Below are 19,796 nucleotides of genomic sequence, written 5' to 3' on the forward strand. Positions count from 1 at the left end.
CCCCCCCCCCCACCCGTGGTCAAGAATGCCCTCGACCATGTCTCCCACATTTCCCGCAACTAATCCCTCACAACCCCTCCCCGCAATAACAACCAAAACAGAATCCCTCTCATCCTCACGTACCCACGTACCAACCCACCAACCTCCAGATCCAACGCATCATCCTCCGACACTTCCACCATCTGCAATCCGACCCCACCACCAAAGATATTTTTCCCTTCCCACCCTTATCTGCTTTCCGGAGGGACCACTCTCTCCGTGACTCCCTTGTCCGCTCCACACTCACCTCCAGTCCCACCACACGCGGCACTTTTCCCTGCACCCGCAGGAAGTGCTACAACTGCCCCCTCACCCCCGTCCCAGGCCCCAAGAAGACTTTCCACGTCAAGCAGATGTTCACCTGCACATCTGCCAATGTGGTATACTGCATCCGCTGTACCCATTGTGGCCTCCTCTACGTCGGGGAAACCAAGCGGAGGCTTGGGGACCGCTTTGCAGAACACCTATGCTTGGTTTGCACTAAACAACTGTACCTCCCAGTCGTGAACCATTTCAACTGCCCCTCCCATTCCTCAGACGACATGTCCATCCTGGGCCTCCTGCAGTGCCACAACGATGCCACCTGAAGGTTGCAGGAACAGCACCTCGTATTTCGCTTGGAAACTCTGCAGCCCAATGGTATCAATGTGGACTTCACAAGCTTCAAAATCTCCCCTCCCCCTACCGCATCCCAAAACCAGTCCAGCTCGTCCCCGCCTCCCTAACCTGTCCTTCCTCCCATCTATCCCCTCCTCCTACCTATTAGCCTCATCCCGCCCCCTGGACTGACCTTTTCCCTCCCTAACTCCCCACCTACACTCACCTTTACTGGCTCCATCCCCACCTCTTTGACCTGTCTGTCTCCTCTCCACCTATCTTCTCCTCTATCCATCTTCTATCTGCCTCCCGTCTCTCCCTATTTATTTCGGAACCCCCTTCCTCTCCCCATTTCTGAAGAAGGGTCTAGGCCCGAAAAGTCAGCTTTCCTGCTCCTCTGCTGCTTGGCCTGCTGTGTTCATCCAGCTCTACACCTTGTTATCATAGAAGAAAATAAGTTGGCTTTTATAATGACTATTTCTTTAGGATGCCTATGTCTATTTGAGAATGTTGTCTAAATTCATTGCAGTTAGCTAAAGATTTATGTTACAGTCTACAGCTGTCAGGATCCACCTACATACCTACAGCTGCTACAAATTTTTGACTGGTACAAGAACAATAATTCAGCATGCCAAGACTTGCATTTAACTCTACTAATTTCTTTGCTAAATTACTGGAAAAAACTCCCAGGGAAACCTGTTTTGGGAGTAATCAGAAACAAAAACAGAAATTGCTGGAGAAACGCAGCAGGTCTGGCAGCATCTGTGGAGAGAAAGCAGAGTCAACATCTTGGGTCTAATAACCCTTCATCAGAACTGAATGTGGCCAAGGAGAAGGTGGTGTATATGCTGAAGATGGGGTGAGGATAAAGGAATAAATGACAGGTGGAGATCAAGTTAATGCTACAGACTTAAAACTTTTTTTAAAATCAGAAGGGGTCTTTGAAGAATCTACGAGTAGTAACAACTGATCCTTTTGATCTTGGTTCGTAAGCAGGTATAATATTATTATTTTGACTTTGCAATTTAGATTAGGGTTTCCACTCTGTAACCCTAGGTGTGGTTTCTGAGCTGTGACATTCAAGCCCTCAAAATTAAGGTACCATTGTCGTGTTTACATTTGTAATTCTTACTTCTGGCTTGTCCTGTTTGTTTCTAGCCTGGAGGTAAAGAACTGCCTGTTAGCTGTTTTGCTTCCTTGGTGGAAAAAGCCCTGAAACAGAACACCCAAGACTGTATCTAACTAACAGATGATTGTGTATTTAAACTTTCAGGGACCCAAGTCTCCATAATATGTGCAGCCCAAACAAAAAGCTTGGCTGTTCCAGTTTAAACCATCTATCCACAAAGACAGGCCGAGTTAGTAGTTATTGAAGCAAGCGAATCCATCAAGTTGTTCATGTATGCATTCCCTCTTATGTCTTCCAACATTTGAAAAGTATTCAAAGTAAAGCTGACAATTCCGTTGTTTCTTTGAAACAGAAGCAATGAGTTTAAAATATTGTGATTATACAACGATCAGATAGTATGGTTTCCATAATACTTGTATATTCACATTGATTCTGTTAGCAGTCATGAGTTAATTGCAATCTCCCAAGTTTAAAAGCTGCTTATCATCATTTTTTCTCTTATTCGTAATTAATTAAAAAATGGCAACTTCAGTAACATGTTATGAAATACTATAATTCCATCTGAAATGTTTGAGCATCCTGGTGCGTAATTTGAACCATCACAAAATCATAGTCACTAGGACTTTATATAGGTCAAAGATTAGGAAGCAAATTGGAGATTTTATGTGCCTCAAATGAACCAGGTTAAAATCTGTCATTGTATTCATATACAAAATATATATTTGCAATTATTATCCAATTCATTGCCTTTAAATAAAAGTCCTGATACAATCTGATCACGTTCTTGGGTTTATTAATGTTAAGCTATTATCCATGCCTTTAGCTGGTGCGGGATAATGCAGATCTTCGTTGTGAGCTTCCAAAACTGGAGAAACGACTCCGAGCCACAGCTGAGAGAGTCAAGGCTTTGGAATCTGCATTAAAGGAAGCCAAAGAAAATGCTGCCAGAGATCGCAAGCGCTACCAGCAGGAAGTGGACCGCATCAAAGAAGCTGTACGAGCAAAGAACATGGCAAAGAGAATGCACTCTGCTCAGATTGGTAAGCTAAGTATGATACAACATTGTAGATTCCAACAGGTTATCTAGTGGCAATTTGTACAAATTGTCTTAATGATTGCAAGAAGGAAAGTTTCAGCAGAGTGCCTTTTCCCCAGCAGTATTCAAGTCCTGTACTATCAAACAACTATAACTTACCAGTCATACCTTTTTATCATTATTTAACTTTTTAAAATAGGTTGAGTTTGTCATAAAGTAGTTAAGCAAATTGTTGCTCATGTAGGGAGCCACCATGGATATGACAGGCAAATGTCACCTTGTGTGCTGTAATCATTCGGATTTGAAATTCAGTTAGTACCTTGGGTTGTTAATTTACATTCATTATCTCAATTTTTTAAATTATTTCTGTCAAGGGATATGGGTATCCCTGCCTAGACCAACAATTATTGCTCTTGAGTAGGTATGGTGAGCTGCTTCCTTGAATTGTGCAGTCCTTGAGATGTAGGGACTCCCACAGAGCTAGTAACAAGGAAGTTCACTATCCAACTCTGAAGGAGCTTTGATGGTGCAGGTCAGAAGGAGTGTGACTTGGAAAGAACTTGCATGTTGGGGTGTTATCATGCACCTAGCCCTTCTAGGTGGTAGACGCTACTAGTTTGGAAGGTGCTATCAAAGGAGTAGATTTAATTGCATTAATAACATAATTCGGGGCAGACTATACTTCCACTGAAATGTCACCTGAGGTAGCTTGAGCAGCATTATGACTCGCCTTGGTGCTTCTGAGCTGGGAAATGGTAAAATTAGTTCGAATTGAATGATTTATTGTCACTTGCATTTTACGGTGAATCATACAGTAATGGGGGAGGTGATGGCCTAGTGGTATTATCGCTGGACTGTTAATCCAGAGACCCAGATAATGTTCTGGGGACCCGGGTTCGAATCCCAACGTGGCAGGTGGTGGTATTTGAATTCAATAAAATATCTGGAATTAGGAATCTAATGACCATGAATCCATTGTCAATTGTCAGAAAAGCCCATCTGGTTCACTAATGTCTGTTAGGGAAGGAAACTGCCATCCTTACCTGGTCTGGCCTACATGTGACTCCAGACCCACAACAATGTGACTCTTAACTGTCCTCTGGGCAATTAGGGATAGGCAATAAATGCTGGCCTAGCCAGCGATGCCTTCATCCCATAAATGAATAAAGAAAAATAATAGTGAAAAGCTTCAACTTTCACAACAATCTGCTGCTATTTTGAATAGCTAAGAATAAAAAGATATAACTGAGAGTCTTTATTCTACCACCTCCGCTATGAGTCTTGAGTCCTGAACTGGCTCATCAAGACATCTGTGCCTACAACCCCTCCAACACCTCACCGCACCCCCCAACATAAGAGTCACCCCTTTTTAGGCGCCATCCCTTTGCCACTAGGCCTACCTTACCACCATCGATGCGGGTCATTCCCTGGCTCTGGGCCTGTTGCGACTGCAAGTAGGTGTCCCTGGCTCCACTGCCACCTTGATGCCAGGAGCCCCTGCTCCAGGCATACCATGCTGCCACCATTGTCAGAATTCCCTAATGTGGACCTACTGCAACCAGGAGTCCCTGGCTGTGCTGCCACCTTGCCAAGAGTCCTGCTGTAGCTGCCCTGTCACCTTGTTGCTGCTGCCATCTTGTAAAGTCCGCTGCTGCCTCCCACTGCTGGAGGAATTTTGCCGCTGCCTCTGACTGCCAGGAGACTGCTGCCATTCTGCGCAAGGCCCCGTTGTCTTTGTGTCCCTGCCGCAAAAGGCTTTAAAGAAAAACAAAGAAAATGAGAAAAAAGAAAGCAAACAGGAACAGAAGAGCCTGGGCTCAAGAGCAAGCATGCAGCCCTGCTACTCTGCTGCCATCTTTCTGATCGCTAAACAGTAATCTAATGTGCATGAGTGTCTGTCCGTTATGGATTTGGATAATCTTAACTGGTATAGATCTTTAGTAAAATACTGGTACACTGATTTACAAAAGTAGGAGAAAATAAGATTTAAAACAAACTAAACTGGTTAACTGTGAAGCTAGCAAAAGTTAGTGTTAATTGATTTTCTGCATCCAAGGTTTATTATACCTTGATTAGACTGCACTTGCATTACTGAGTAAAATTCTGGATGCCATACCATTAAAAAGATATTGAGAAATTTTTTTACAAAAAAATTGACAAGGATTTGACCAGATGGAGAGAAGAAAATGATTTAGAAATGTTAAGCAAGCTAGGGCTTTTTTTTTTTGGGAAACAGAAGACCTGATTGAGCCTCTAAATTTAAAATGGAGGGTTAATGAGAAACAGTTTGCCCTTGACTAATCTAGAACAAGAGCTTATAAATATGTTTGCCACAGAGTTTGTGGTGGTTAACAATGTTGGACTCTGCCATATGGAGTGTTGAAGCAGGTAGCATTGATCTATTTGAAGGAGAGATGGGAGCGAGAAAGGAATAGAAGGATGAGAAATCCGAGTTGGTAGAGGTAATGAGCAGGCTCGTGAAATGCATAGACCAGTTAGGAAGATGGGGAAGAAGCAATAGCAGCTCCATTTGACCCTTTCAGCCTGATCACAATTTCTGCTAGATCATGGCTGATCTTCTAACTTATCATTTCCCTACGTTCTACCCTTGATACCTGTAATATCTGGAAATCTATTGATCTGTGTTTGAATGTACTCAGTGACTCAAACAGGTTTGTCAAATATGATTTTCCTTTCAAAAATTCATGTTGACTGTCCCCAGTCCCCAGAAAGAACTGCAGATGCTGGAAATCGGAAACAAAAAATGGTCTGCCAGCATTTGTGGAGAGAAAACAGTTAATATTTCGGGTCCAGTAACCCTTCCTCAAACATTCCATTTTCTCTCCACAGATGCTGCCAGACCTGAGTTTTTCCAGCAATTTGATTTGTTTTATTTAAGTGCTCGGCTGTCATGTGCTTTTATTATCGATTTTAGCACTTTCCTTGTGATGGATGTCAGGGTACCAGGCCTGTATTTCTCAGTTTCTCCCACCCGCTCAAATGATTGGGCTATTTGCTATCTTCCAATCTGTAGAACTTGCATTATGTAAAAATCTCCAACTAACATTTGTTGACTTGTAACCATTTCTTAGCTCTACCCAAACTGATTATGCATCTTAACCTTCTGGTATAAGGTGCTGTTTCACCAATGTGCTGATCCTATCCTTTATTATTAGCAGTACCCACATCCTTTCTTTCTTTTTCATCCTTCCTAAATGTTGAATACTCTTGAACATTCAGATCCAAACCTTGGTCACCTGCAGCCACGTCTCCATAATGGCAATTAGATCAGACCTGTTTACTTCCATTTGTACTGAGTCCGTCCACATTGTTTCAAATTCTTTTATGTATTTGGATAGAATTCCTTTGATCTATTTTCACACCCTCTAGGCTTACCTGCTGGTGTTGTTTTACTCTTAATTTAGCAATTATGATCTGTTTCTTTTGTAGGTTCTGTAAATCTAATACAACTCAAAGCATAATTCCTAAATTGTACAAACCTTTTTCTTGTTTGGAACAAAAACAGAGTTGCTGGAAAAGCTCAGCAGGTCTGACAGTATCTGTGGAGGAGAAAATAGAGTTAACGTTTTGGGTCCGGTGACCCTTCCTCAGAACCTTTTTCTTGTTTGCATCAGCATAGCAGGGTCTTAAAGTGTAAAGCTATGTCTTTGGATCGAAGTAAGATTTAATGGTTTTACAAATGCATTTTATTTTGTTTGTCTAGCTAAACCAATCCGCCCTGGGCAACCCCCTATGGCTTCCCCAACTCACCCAAGTGCAATTCGTGGGGGAGGTGGATTCTTCCAGAACAGCCAAGCAGTTGCAGTACGTGGAGGTGGAGGCGGTGTAAAATCAGATAAGTTGTACGTATCATGCATGTGAAAAATTGTTCTCGGAATAATTTGATAAAGCAAATACTTTTTGACTAAACCTGACCTATTTTCTATGCTTTTGTTGTGGGACAAGTGATCTCAAGCTCTGGCACTCTAATAATTTGTACAAACTATTTTGACAATTTCAAGATATTTCAAATCTGCAGAATTCTGCTGGTGCTCTTATTGTCATACTTTTTCCCGTTGAACACTGTGAAAGTGTTATCTGAATTGAATTTTTGAATTAGGTTTATTGTCACATATAAAAGTCACCACTCATGGCGCCATCCTATGTACAGGGTACCTAGGTACAGATACTTAAGTATTTGATATAAAAAAACTAGCATAAAAATAAAAAGGAAAAATAAAAAATGTACACAATTTACAGTCCTTCCATGCCAGTCCAAGCCAGCACCTAGCCTCTAGACCACACCCAGCTTTGAAACTTGAGGCCTTGCCTACCCGCGAAGAGGACTCATGTCCTCATGATGGCCTCCAGTCCCTAATCTCTCCTCCTGGTCACACCAGGGACTCTCTTCTCTGCAACGGCCTCCAGACCACGCGCCAATCTCGCCTCCATTCCCAACCAATTCTACCTGCGTAAATTTAAAATTTTTAAAAAATGCAATAAAAATATAAAAATGGTAAGCGCAGTTCAGCTCTGGCACTGGAGCCTTACTCTGCCATCAGATGGAAGTGGAGGGAGTGGATCTTTATGTATATCATTTTATTATCGATTAGAATAGTGGATACATCATATTCTCTCATAATGAAGAGAAACACCCCTGTTATGTGGGAAATACTAAATCTCTATGTTGGTCTTGTTCATGGAGTTTATCGACATTCTGGAAACTGAATGAAGACTAGAATTAGATAAACAATATAAATTTCTTTAATGTTCATGTTGTAAGGTTGAAAGTTTAATTTGGGCATTTACTGTGTCCATTCTGTATTGTGAGGCAATATGTCACGAATTTTCTGTAGCCAGAATGTTACAGATAATTGATATTGTGGATAATTGAGGTGTGAAACATCAAAAATAGGAGTAGTAGTAGGCCATTTGGTCCTTCGAGCCTGGTCCACCATTTAAGATGATCATCCAACTCTGTATTCTGTTCTCACTTTCTCCCCTTTTGATCCTTTAGCACTAAGAACTGTATCTGACTCTTTTGTAAATATTCAATGTATTGACCTCAGCTGCTTTAGGATGTCATGTAGAGGTTGTACAGGACGTTGGTAAGGTCTCTTCTGGAGTGCAGTTCTGGTTGCTCTGTTACAGGAAGGATATTATTAAACTGGAGAGGGTTCTGAAAAGATTTACTAGGATGTTGCCAGGAATAGAGGCTTTGACTTGGATAGGTTGGAGCATAGAAGGTTGAGGGGTGACCTTTGTAGAGGTTTTTTAAATCATGAGGGTCATACATAAAGTGAATAGCAAAGGACTTTTCCTTAGTGTGACGCAGTTCAAAACTAGAGGGCCTATCTTTAAGTTGAGAGGAGAAAGATTTGCAAACGACATGAGGGGCAACTTTTTCCACACAAATGGTGGTTCGTGTGTGGAATGAACTGCCCGAGGAAGTGGTGGATGAGGTACAATATTTAAAAGACATTTGGATAAGTATGTGAATAGGAAAGGTTTAGAGGGATAGGGGCCAAATCCAAGCAGGTGGGACGAGTTTAGTTTGGGAACATGGTCGCGTGGACTAGTTGGACCAACGGGTCTGTTTCCATGCTGTATGACTCTGGTTTCTGTAGCAGAGGCTCTTGACTTTCTGGGTAAAGAAAATTCTCCTCATCGCAGTCCTAAATGGTAAACCTGGTACCTTTGGACTGACCTTGGTTCTGGACTCCCTTGTCACAAGGAGCACCCTGTGCTCACCCTGTCTAGTCCTGTTAGAATTGATAGATTTCTGAGAGATTCCCCCTTCATTCTTGGAATGGAAGTTTTAATAACTAATTCTTTTGACTGAAATGCAATATCTGGACCATGTTGATGATGATTGGAAGGATCAGTTGAGCTTGATCAAGTTATGTGGTCTAATTGCATAGAGTATACAGTACAAAAACAAGGTCATGGTGAGAAAGTAGATGTGGAGCTAAACACTGATTTCTCAAGGACCCAGCAGAAAGAGCTGAATGAGTGTCTCCTGAGGTGTAAGTTTCTGAGATTGTAATGTGACAGTTTTGTTGAATAACACTTCCTCTCATATTAGCTGATTGTACAATAAATTTACTAGGATGTATTTGTTTCTATTTTAGAAATGTTCATACAGTCTAATTTCACCTTCGCCTGACGTGACTACCTTCATCTGGGAATAGTTTAGCCTACAAAAATGCTTACTGATCCACTGATTGGAGCGGGGCATGAACCTTACCTCAGCATCTGATCTGGCTGTGACATTTTATTTGGTGAAATCAATCTAGTTTGAATGTCATTCAAATTAAAATTGAAACTGATCTCTGTTAGAGTGACACAGCAGGCCAGGCAGCATCAGAGGAGCATGAAAGCTGATGTTTCGGGTTGGGACCCTTCAGAACTGGGGACAGGGGATGGGAGCTCTGGAATATATAGAGAGGAAGCGTGGGGCTCCGGGTGATAGGTGAGTGCAGGTAGGCAGTGGTGGGGATTGGTCAGTGAGGTGGCAAGAGCGATAGGTGGGGGAGAAGATGGACAGTTGTCAGCTCAAGGAGGCGGGGATGAGAGGGAGGGTTGGTCATGGGATGAGGCTGGAGGTGGGGAGATTTTGAAACTGAAACCGGTAAAGTCCATATTGAGACCATTGGGTTGTAGGCTCACAAGGCGGAATATGAGGTGCTGCTCCTCCAGTTTCCGGGAGACGTCGTTGTGACACTGGAGGAGGCCCAGGATGGACATGTCATCCAGGGAGTGGGAGGGGGAGTTGAAATGGTTCATGACTGGAAGGTGTTGTCGTTTGTCGCGAACAGAGTGCAGGCGCTCTACAAAGCTGTCTCTTAGCCTCCGCTTGGTCTCACTGATATAGAGGAGGCCACATCGGGAGCAGCGGATGCAGTAGACTACATTAGCAGATGTGCAGATGAACAGAAGGTTTTTTTGGTTCCTTGGATGGAGGTGAGGGTAGAGGTGTAGGGCAGGGCCCTGCGGTTGCAGGGAAAGTTGGTGGGGAGTGTGGAGCGAACAAGGGAGTTGTGGAGAGAGCAGTTCCTATGGAAGGCAGATAGGGGTGGGGAGGGAAATGTATACTTGGTTGTGGGGTCAGATTGCAGGTGGCGGAAGTGGTAGAGAATGATATGTTGAATCCGGAGGTTAGTGGGTGACTCATGAGGACGGGGATTCTGTCTGTTTTTGTTGCAGGGAGGGAATATGAGGGCAGAGGTGCGGGAATCACAAGAGATGTGGTCGAGAGCATTTTCGACCATTGAAGGGGAGAAGTTGCAGTCCTTGAAATAAGAGGACACCTGGGATGTTCGGGAGTGGAACGCCCCATCTTAGGAGCAGATGTGGTGGAGGCGAAGGAATTGGGAGTAGGGGATCGCATTCTTGCAGGAATGTGGGTGAGAGGAGGATCTCTGACTCCAGCATCAACAGTTCTTACTATCTCTGGTGTTTTTTTTAAAGCTCTTTCATAGGATGTGGGTATTACTGGCATTTGTTGTCCAGCCCTACATGTGTCACTGAAATACTAAGGCCTGCGCTTTAGTTGCTTTCTTGATTCTAGGTTTTACACAAAACTTTGAATCTTTTGAGATCTCCAAGAATGTGGCTAGTTTGGATGAACAAAATGGTGGCGGTTGTAACGATAACATAAAATTTTGAAGTGCAATCCTGTTTTTTTTAATCTGTCTAAAATGTATTGCTTGAGGTATAAAGTGTCACTATATTTCAAGAGGAAGTTTACAATTTAACTTTAACTACAAATCCATCACAGCCAACATGATCAAAGACCCCTCCCACCCCGGATATACTCTTCCACCCTCTTCAATCGGGTAGAAAATACAAAAGTTTGAAAACGTTTATCAAAAGATTCAACAACAGCTTCTTCCCTGCTGTTATCAGACTTATGATCTTTCTCTGCCCCGTCTCAGCTATAACATCATATTCTGCATACTGTTCTATTACCCTGGTGTACTTATGTAAGATATTATTTGTCTGGATAGCGTACAAAACAATACTTTTCACTGTATCTCTACATGTGACAATAATAAGTCATTAAAAATGTTCAAAGAACAGAAGGTATTAAGTATGGCACTTACTGGTAGCAGCTGTCTTTATATGATTGATACACATTATTGTTATGAAATCATAACTGAGGGATGTGGTAACTTCAGGAAGGATGTTGATGGTAATCAGAGGGGAAAGTGGTGTAGTGGAGTGGGTAGTGGTGACCACAGTGACTAGTGATGTGGAACTGGGCCTCTGTTTTAAGATGGTGTAGCCTTGTCTGATTACATCATTGTTTTTTTTTGTAAACTGATGTATTTGCTCTATGGGTAAGTGCTGTTTGCATACAGCTATTTGAGTGCAAACCAGTGTCAGGACAAATTATCGGGCCAACTAGGCAGAAATTGGTGACTGTTCAGTTCAGTTTTTTAAAAAAAATCGAGATCCATTTGGAAGTCTGGAATTTACCAAATAGAGCACTTTTTTTTGTTTTGTAGTGTTGGTGGAGGGATGGCTAATAATGCAGAAATTGGGGACATTGGCTTCATGCCTTCATCTGTTAAAGGTAGGCTACCTTGATGTAAAAATAATATACAAGTTTGTTACTCATGTAAGCTGGAAGTTAAGGCAGTGTTTTAAATGTACTTTCTGCAGAATGTTAGGTATGTTCAGAATGATCTAACAAATAGTCTGTATTTAGAATGTATAGTGAATGTGGTCTTTTATTTTACTATGTATGTAACTGAACACCTGTAATTCTTAAACCATTTTGTTTACATAGCCCAAGGTAAAATAATAAATTGTGAATGATAGTTTGCAATGAAACACAGATGAATGGATATTGCAGTAATTATGACAGTGAAATGGTCAGTCGTTACTTGTCTTAAACAGTAACTTGTTTATATTTGCAGTTTAAAACACCTATTCAGAAGCTGGTCTCTGAAATGCTTGAAAAGAATTGTCTTGTTAAACGCAATATAACTATGTTTCAAATGGCATAAGTTCCTGATTACTTTTGAACCATCATTCCAACCCTGTAAAACAAATTTTATTTGAGCAATGTCAATTTTCTGTATTATGGTAAAAATGCTCAAATGTTTAAAAAAAAGTTTTAACATACCAGGTTTCAACTTGATCCCATGTGCATATCCCAATCATTTATTTACCTCTATTTAACCTTCATTTTTGATAATGTTCATTTTACCACTTGATTTGCAAAATGCACATAGTTCAGTGTGATTGGCAGGCTGCACATGTTTGATGTCATCCTTGTTGCTGAATGCTTGTGATACCATTTGATTTGGCTTCAGGTTTAAGCTAAAATTAGGAAGGGGAATGTCCACGCCATAAAGCTTAACAAATCTTTATCAATAGTTGTTTTTATAGATTCACAAGGCAGCTCTGATGCCTTGCAACTGACCACAAAGTGCAGGCTCTAGTTTAATAGTGCAAATATATTGTGATTTTCTACATGTAGTATAAGTAAACTATATTGTGTAGAATGTTGACTGGCGTTGACTGGCAAAGACTGCCTTGTAACAAATTAACTTATTGCCTTTTAAGTTTACAAGATCATACTAATGTTTGTTTGTCTTTTCATTGTTATGCAAATCTAAATTACTTGACTTTGATCTACATTCCTGCTTTACTAACTGGTATAGATGGGTTTAATCCACTGTTAGTGGAGGTAAAGGTTCTTCATTTGAAGTATTGTTCCTGAAACATTGCATAATTTTCAAGAAGCATTATTTTTAAGTTTTCTTCCATCTTACCTACTGTCCTGGTAATAGAATATTCAGTTCTACAAATTCCATTAACTTAACTGTTGCATTTTTTTCTCACTACTGGATATACATGGATCTTGCAGGTGACCTGAGAGATATAAATGACAATAGGTGAATATATAACCTCCTATTCTCACTTGTGATGGATAATTCCTTCCCCAATACTTTTCCTAATCCTGTAGTTCCCTATTGAACCTTTGTGTATTTTAAATTATTTAAATTAAAATAATCCTTTAGAATTTATCTGTGACCTTTTTTTGTATGGTTTATTACATACCAACATTCAGGTTGGAGGCAGGAGTAGGCCAGTTGGCCCTTAAAGCTGGCCTGCCATTCAGTAAGATCATAGCTGATAACTCCACAGATTCCCACCTAGCCTCAATAACCTTTTTCGTTCCTTGCTTCAAGAATCTGTACACATCTGCCTTAAAAATATTCAAGGACTCTTAAAAGGTTTTGGAAGCAGAGTTCTAAATACTGGCAGCTCCCTAATAAAAGATTATTCTCATCTTTGCTAAATGGATGACCCTTTATTTTGTAAAAGTGAATTCTAGTCCTAGATGTCCTACATCCTTTCCACATGCACCCTATAGCCCAATAAAATTGCATTATAACAAGTAAGTTACAAGTCTTCTTCCAGCCCATATGTACTGAGCTTTTCTAAGTAACCGCTTCCAAGACTGGTCTTTATTATGTTAAGCATAGAGATCACTAGTTATCATCATTCTTGCCGTGCATGATTTCAGCATGTAGAATGCAAAATCACTACTTTAAGTGCCAATTTGGTCCAACTACATACTTTTAAGACAATGCAGGCAGCAACACCTGCAAAGTAACCATTTACATTGCTTTCCAGTAAGAACAAAATTCAATTACCCAACTTAAAAATCTCACACTAGTGGTTTATAGTTCTGCTGGGTAAGCTAGGTAAAGTAATTGGTATTTTCTTTAAAGTACAAACTTTGGACAAAGTTCAATCATCATTTTCAAACTTGTGTTAAGTATTCAAAATATTAGTTTTGTTTATAAGTTTTATTCTTAATAGTATGAACTTTAAGCAGAGTTAAAATGAACTCCAGATCCCTCACCCAGTGCCATGTCAAACAAACTGCAGTTATACTGTGTTGTTTTGCCTTCACTGATTTGTCACCCTTTTTAATAATACATCAAAGAGACTACTGTTTGTCTTCCAAAGTTAGCTTTTAACATAATTTGTGTGTTAGCCGATAATACTGTCACAATATGGTGAGCAAATTCTTTAATTTCCCCTGTATATATAAGGAAGACTACTTTTAACATATTTTTGAAGTTGTGGATACATTCCCAAGATCAATAATGTTTGAATTGAAAGAAAATCTTAGTAAAGTTTTGAACTAAAACTTTACTAGTGACTGAACACATTCATGATAATTTTGCTTTACATTTCATTCCTTGATGGACGTTATCCAGAAGAGAAGTAATTTGACTTGATTGCTTGCTTCATTCACCAAACGCTAGGAAGAGGAGCAGTGTTCAGTGCGATCATGGCTGATACGTTTCCTATCTGCATCCATCTCCCCTTTCATGACATCCCTTTCTCTCCTGGGCTAGCAAAAGTCTGTCTTTCTTTTAAAAGATATTGATTAAATATGTGAAATTTAAATAGTTGAACCACCCTGTGTGATGAAATGTTAATATCTTGTGAACTGCTGGGTTCTAATTTTAAACACCAAAATATTAATGTCGTTGAATTTAAATCTAATGTGCCTACTTTAAAATCGAGATTTCTAGGTGTAGCTCTTCAATTCTTCCTATCTTTTCCTTGTTCCCTTTCTAGACTTTCACTGAGGAGTAAATTTGTTCTAGCTTTGTTTTATTTGTTAGCTAAAATGAAAATGGTGTTTTAAGATTTGCAAAATCATTCAGCTAGCAACATGGATTTGACTAGGTATTTTAATGCTGATTCTTTTTTTCTTTACAGCTGCTAAAGCAACAACATAATCAAAGAGAAGCAGATATCATCCAAACAACTCATCATTCCAAAGCAGTGAACTCTCCAACTAGACTTTTCACAAGATTATTTTTGAAAAATATAAAAAAAAACCTGGCCTGTACAGCTCCACCCTTGGCAGAACCTCCTTACTGATCTTCTTGCAAAACAAGAGTGCAATGTAGGCGCCTTGCAAATAACTACATTTAATTTAATGTGTGGCTTCATTGCACAGTACATTGTCATTCATGTCTTAAATTTAGTCTGCACTGTGCCAAGTTGAATGTACGTTGTTGCAGGAAATCTTTAGCAGAAGCATTGAAGCCTAATTTGTGTACATTTCATTGTTTGTTTTAGGACTTGTGAAACAATGTCGCCAAGTAGATTTGATAAGCTTGTTTTACAGTGAAAAATTGATTTGGAGGAACGCAACTATCACCCTTGTGTAAATTAAAATAGTACTTGAAGTTTTTTTTTCCTTGAAATGGATTTTTGAGATGAAGAGGAGTAGAACAATTTGTATACTGAAGGTACATTCATGACAGTATATGGTTAGAACAGAGTTAGGATAGTACAGAATAATAAGCTGCTAACAGTAAAATACAGGAATGTCTAATGAGACTGTCTAACAAATATATTGTGGCATTGTCTAAGGTTATGGGAGAACGCTACAACACATTAGCTGAGCATAAATATGAGGGTAAATTAAAAGGCATTATGTTTTGATATGGAGCACACAATGTATTCTGTCCAGATTCTTGCCATTGCTTTTTGTGATAAACTGAAGATCAGTATTTCACCCTTGGGCTCATTATACAGCAAGAGAGCATTATTTAAAAGTATTTGAGTTAAAACATTGCACTTTTACTGTTTCTATAATAGATTTCAGGTGAAGTGCAAATACTCAATATTTTAAAAATATTAAATTGATTAATCCGTTAATATCTGGCCATTGCTTGAACATTTTGGCCTAATTTCTAATATGTTTTTAATACATAGAACATACTATTAATCACCCTATTCAGTGATAACTCCAATGCAAAATGACGCAGTAAAAATAAACACAAATCAAAAGTAAGTGAGATTTGTGAAGTACAGTCTTACTATAATTGGCCTTTGCTAGGAAAACAAAACTGATGTTGAGTCTAACATTTTAAAACCAAAATAAAATCCCTAGGTGGTGTAAAACTGGTTCAATCCTGGTACTCGTTCAGAAACCCTATTCATAGCATAAAAGGTTATTAACATGAATGGAGAAAGATGAGAACAGACTAAATGATGGATAAGGTCACATAGCTGGCTAAGATTCTTTCGTGGGATAAAATGAGTAAGCAATATGTAATGATGAACAAAGCTTCAATGAAGTGTCTCCACGGAGCTAACAGTCTAAATTTAGACCTGACATAAACATTATTGAGGCATTTTTTAAGTGGTGCATCCCTTAAAATAACTTATCTTTACATACAACTTACAGTTTCAAAAAAAGACATGTCTGCTTGTCGATTCAGTTAATTACTTGTGGAATATTATTACATGTGACTATAGGCAGCAAGGTGTTCTGTTCAGTATATCATTAACTTGATGGATCAAGCCTTTTGACAAGGTATTGGCTAAGAGTATTGAATATTTGAGTAGGTGAATTCATTCATTCATGTGCTAAAGAAAACACCCTTTACAAGTAAGTAACTAAATTGGCAGGTGGTATAAATATTTGTGGTCTGAATAAGTGACTAATTGATGTACCTTATTAAACAGGTGATTATTTTTAGCATTGTGTACTGTATCCTTTTGGCCTCCCAATTTTCTAGGTCTATGTTTTACTCCTCACTGACTGGAGGCTGACCAACAAATTAGCCAATAAAGTAAATCTGAGTTAAACATAGTGCCGAACGTACTTTAAACCACTTTTGAAGGTCAGTTTGAATCCAAAGCCTTTTAGTCGATAATACTTGGATTTGTTGCTCTTGATACTGATCGACCAGTTAGTCTATCAAGACATCTGATCACAAGGCTCCCTAGATGATGCAAAAAAGGCCATACTCCATGTGTTTCTGAAAAATAGAATATTTGGTCCATGTGACTTATTTAAGATGAAATGTAATTGTTTTTGTACATTTTGTTGTCTTGACAATATAACATACCTTCTAATTTTGCATATTTACTTGTTAGATATTCTTTACAGATATTGGGTCTTGTATGTGCCTAACACACACCACTGGCCATTGGGTGCAGTCACTGCACTGTAAACATAACTAGTTTAAGGACCCGTTTTTTGTATTTCAGTTTTTTTTGTGGAATTTCCAATATGTGATGTTAATCAAAGTTGCCATGGCAAATCGTCTGGACAGGACTACACACAAGGTGTTGAATACAAATTTATTGTCATTTGTTGAGTAGTGAATGCCTTGTTATCCTGATTGCATTGCAGTGTACTCTTCAAGTGCTTATTGTGAGCTTGTTCCTCAGATCTTGTAGAAATGAATGGTTTTAAAGCATAAATGCAATTGAATAAAAATCTAGTATTTATTCATGGTGATCAACTAAATTATTTGCATAATTTAAACAATGCTAAGGAAATTACTGTAATAGTTCTAAATTTGACATGAGATGACACTAAGGTTTCCGCCTGTGGAACATGGTGCAGAGTAAGTCGGACAGGAGAAGGCACATAATTTTGTTTTTTGTTAAGCCATCATTTAGTTTTGACTGACTGCATGCTGTAAATGTATTTGTGTTTAAATAAACAACTTTTGTCTGGGAATTCAGTGAACATTTGAGTAGAAACATTTTTTATACTTACTTCCAACACACAACTTATTGAGAACAATTTGCACCAATTTATCTAGAGGAAGGTGTGTAGGGGCGTGTTTAGTGCAGTTAATTAAAATTCTGGTTGGAGTTTAACTAAGCTGTTGGCAAATTAAAATGTCAATGCAAACTGACTTTTTGTGACTTGAAAGTTTGTTAAAGCTGACGGGCTGAACAATGATAATTGGAATTTTCTCCTGAAAAGTGAGAGGAGATGCGTTAACAAGGCAAGGGAGTGTGTGTTGAGTGGTAGGACCCTATGAAGTACAGGGGGACCTTTAGTGTGCCTGCCCATACATCCTTGAAAGCAGAACAGACAATAAGTGGTTAAGAAGGCATATGGCATATTTGCCTTTATTTATCAAGGCATTGAATGCAAAAGCAAGTAGATTATGAAGGAGGTGTAGATAATGACCGTTATGAGTCTGGATAGCATCCACTGCTGGAGCACTGTGAAGTTCTGGTCGCTGCACTATAGGAAGAATGTGATCGCACTGGAGAGAGTACAGATGAAATGCACCAGGATGCTCCCTGGGCTGGAATGATTTAGTTATGAAGTGTGTCCAGATGGGCCAGAGTTGTTTTACTTAGAGCAGAGTCGTCTGAGGGGGACCTGATTGAGGTGTACAAAGGTATGAGGAGTATGTATAGGGTAGATGGGGAGAACATCTTTCCCCTTAGAGGGACCAATAACTAGGGGACATAGTGTTAATGGAAGGAACAGGAGGTCGAAGGGATTTGCCTTCCCAAATACATGTAAATCCTGTCCCTCAGAATCCCCTTCAACAACTTATAGTTCCCTGGCTTTTCCCTACTACCCTTCATAAATAATGGCACCACATTAGCCACTCTCCAGTCTTCTGGCACCTCACCTGTGGCTACCAATGATACAAATATCTCAGCACGGGTCCCAGCAATCACTTCCCTAACTTCCCACAAAGTTCTTGGATACACCTGATCAGGTCCAGGGGATTTATCCACTTGCGTGCATGCATTTTAAGACATCCAGCACCACCACCTCTAATATGGACATTTTCTTAAGATAAGACTAATTATTTCTCCAAGTTTTCTAGTTTCCACAGTAAATACTGACGTGAAATACTCTCACAGTATCTCACCCATCTCCTGCAGTTCCAAGCGTAGATGGCCTTGTTGATCTTTAAGGGGCTGTATTGTCTCCCTAATTACTCTTTTATCCTTAATTTATTTGTAGAATCCCTTTAGATTCTCCTTAACCCTATTTGCCAAAGCTAACTCAGTTCCCCTTTTTGCTCTCCTGATTTCTCTAGAGTATACTTCTCCTGCACTTATACAGCTCCAAAGATTCACTTGACCCCACCTGCCTGTACTTGTCATATGCTTTCTTTTTCTTGACCAGGGCCTCAGTTTCTCCAGTCATCCAGCATTCTGTACACCCACCAGCCTTGCCCTTCACACTAACAGGAACATAGTGATTCCAGACTTTCATTATCTTATTTTTCAAGGCCTCCCCCTTTCCAACTGTCCCTTTACCTGCTAGTGGCCTCTCCCGATCAACTTTTGAAAGTTTTTGCTGCAATACCGTCAAAATTGGCCTTATCCCAATTTTGAATGTTTGTAATGGAATTTCTTCTGAGAGTAGTTAACAACAGAGGTTGGGTCATTAAGTGTATTCGATACTGAGATTTTTAATTAATAGAAGAACCAAGTGTTATGGGGAGAATGCAAAAAAGTGGAGATGAAGATTATCAGATAAGCATTGAATGGCGCAGCAGACTCAATAGTTGAGTTACTTACTTCTGCTCCTGCATCTTATGATCTTATAATCTTATGACATTACCATCGAGGAACGTAGCTCTAATTTTACTTTTATGACTCACCTCCAGGACAGGTGAGACTTGAACACAGGCCCTCAGCCCAAGATAGGGACACTACCATTGTGCCACAAGACCCACAACGATTTTTTTCTAACCACCTGTTATAATCATTGAGATTAAGCACCTTAATTAGAATCCTGATGGTCTCAAGGAAATACAAACCTAGTTTATGCTGCCCACCTTTTATAATTTAACTCTTAGTTCATGTGTTATTCAGGTTTATATGTTCTGCCCATGCCACTCAAGGCAATATGCCCTTTCTGAGATTCAGTGCCCAGACCTGAATACAATATTCAAGGTGTTGAACAGCCAATAAAATCCCAAAATCTCTTTTTCTACAGTAGAGTACTTCGTCTGATATTTGTTTAGTTTCTTAGAAATATGCCCTATGGCTTCTCTGTTCCCAAACCATCATTCTATAACCAGACTGCGCCCCTCCCCCACTTCACTAGCATCAGTCGTCATTTTGAAAGGTCTGGAAAAAAAAACAGGACCGGCCAATAATGGTTCACTGAAAATCTGGAGGCAATCTTAATCAAAGGCTGCCTGGAATTCTGCTAACCAT

The 19,796-nt window shown here is 39.7% G+C and overlaps 1 protein-coding gene across 3 annotated transcripts in view; it reads left to right on the forward strand.

Moving 5' to 3' along the window:
* Positions 1-17,328, forward strand: part of LOC109931738 (kinesin-1 heavy chain) — a 103,943-nt gene extending 86,615 nt beyond the window's left edge. The window contains exons 24-28 of one of the 3 annotated variants that reach the window (XM_048613314.1): positions 2,589-2,805; positions 6,526-6,664; positions 11,312-11,379; positions 12,682-12,709; positions 14,559-17,328. In XM_048613314.1, coding sequence (XP_048469271.1) covers positions 2,589-2,805; positions 6,526-6,664; positions 11,312-11,379; positions 12,682-12,709; positions 14,559-14,565 — 459 coding nt within the window. In that variant the 3' untranslated portion in view covers positions 14,566-17,328. The remainder of the gene's footprint in view (positions 1-2,588; positions 2,806-6,525; positions 6,665-11,311; positions 11,380-12,681; positions 12,710-14,558) is intronic. The other 2 variants (XM_048613318.1, XM_048613326.1) reach the window with 2 other exon arrangements.
* The last annotated feature ends 2,468 nt before the right edge of the window (positions 17,329-19,796 follow it).

Source organism: Rhincodon typus, chromosome 2 (genome assembly GCF_021869965.1).
Source record: "Rhincodon typus isolate 14 chromosome 2, sRhiTyp1.1, whole genome shotgun sequence".
Classification (NCBI taxonomy): Eukaryota; Metazoa; Chordata; class Chondrichthyes; order Orectolobiformes; family Rhincodontidae; genus Rhincodon; species Rhincodon typus.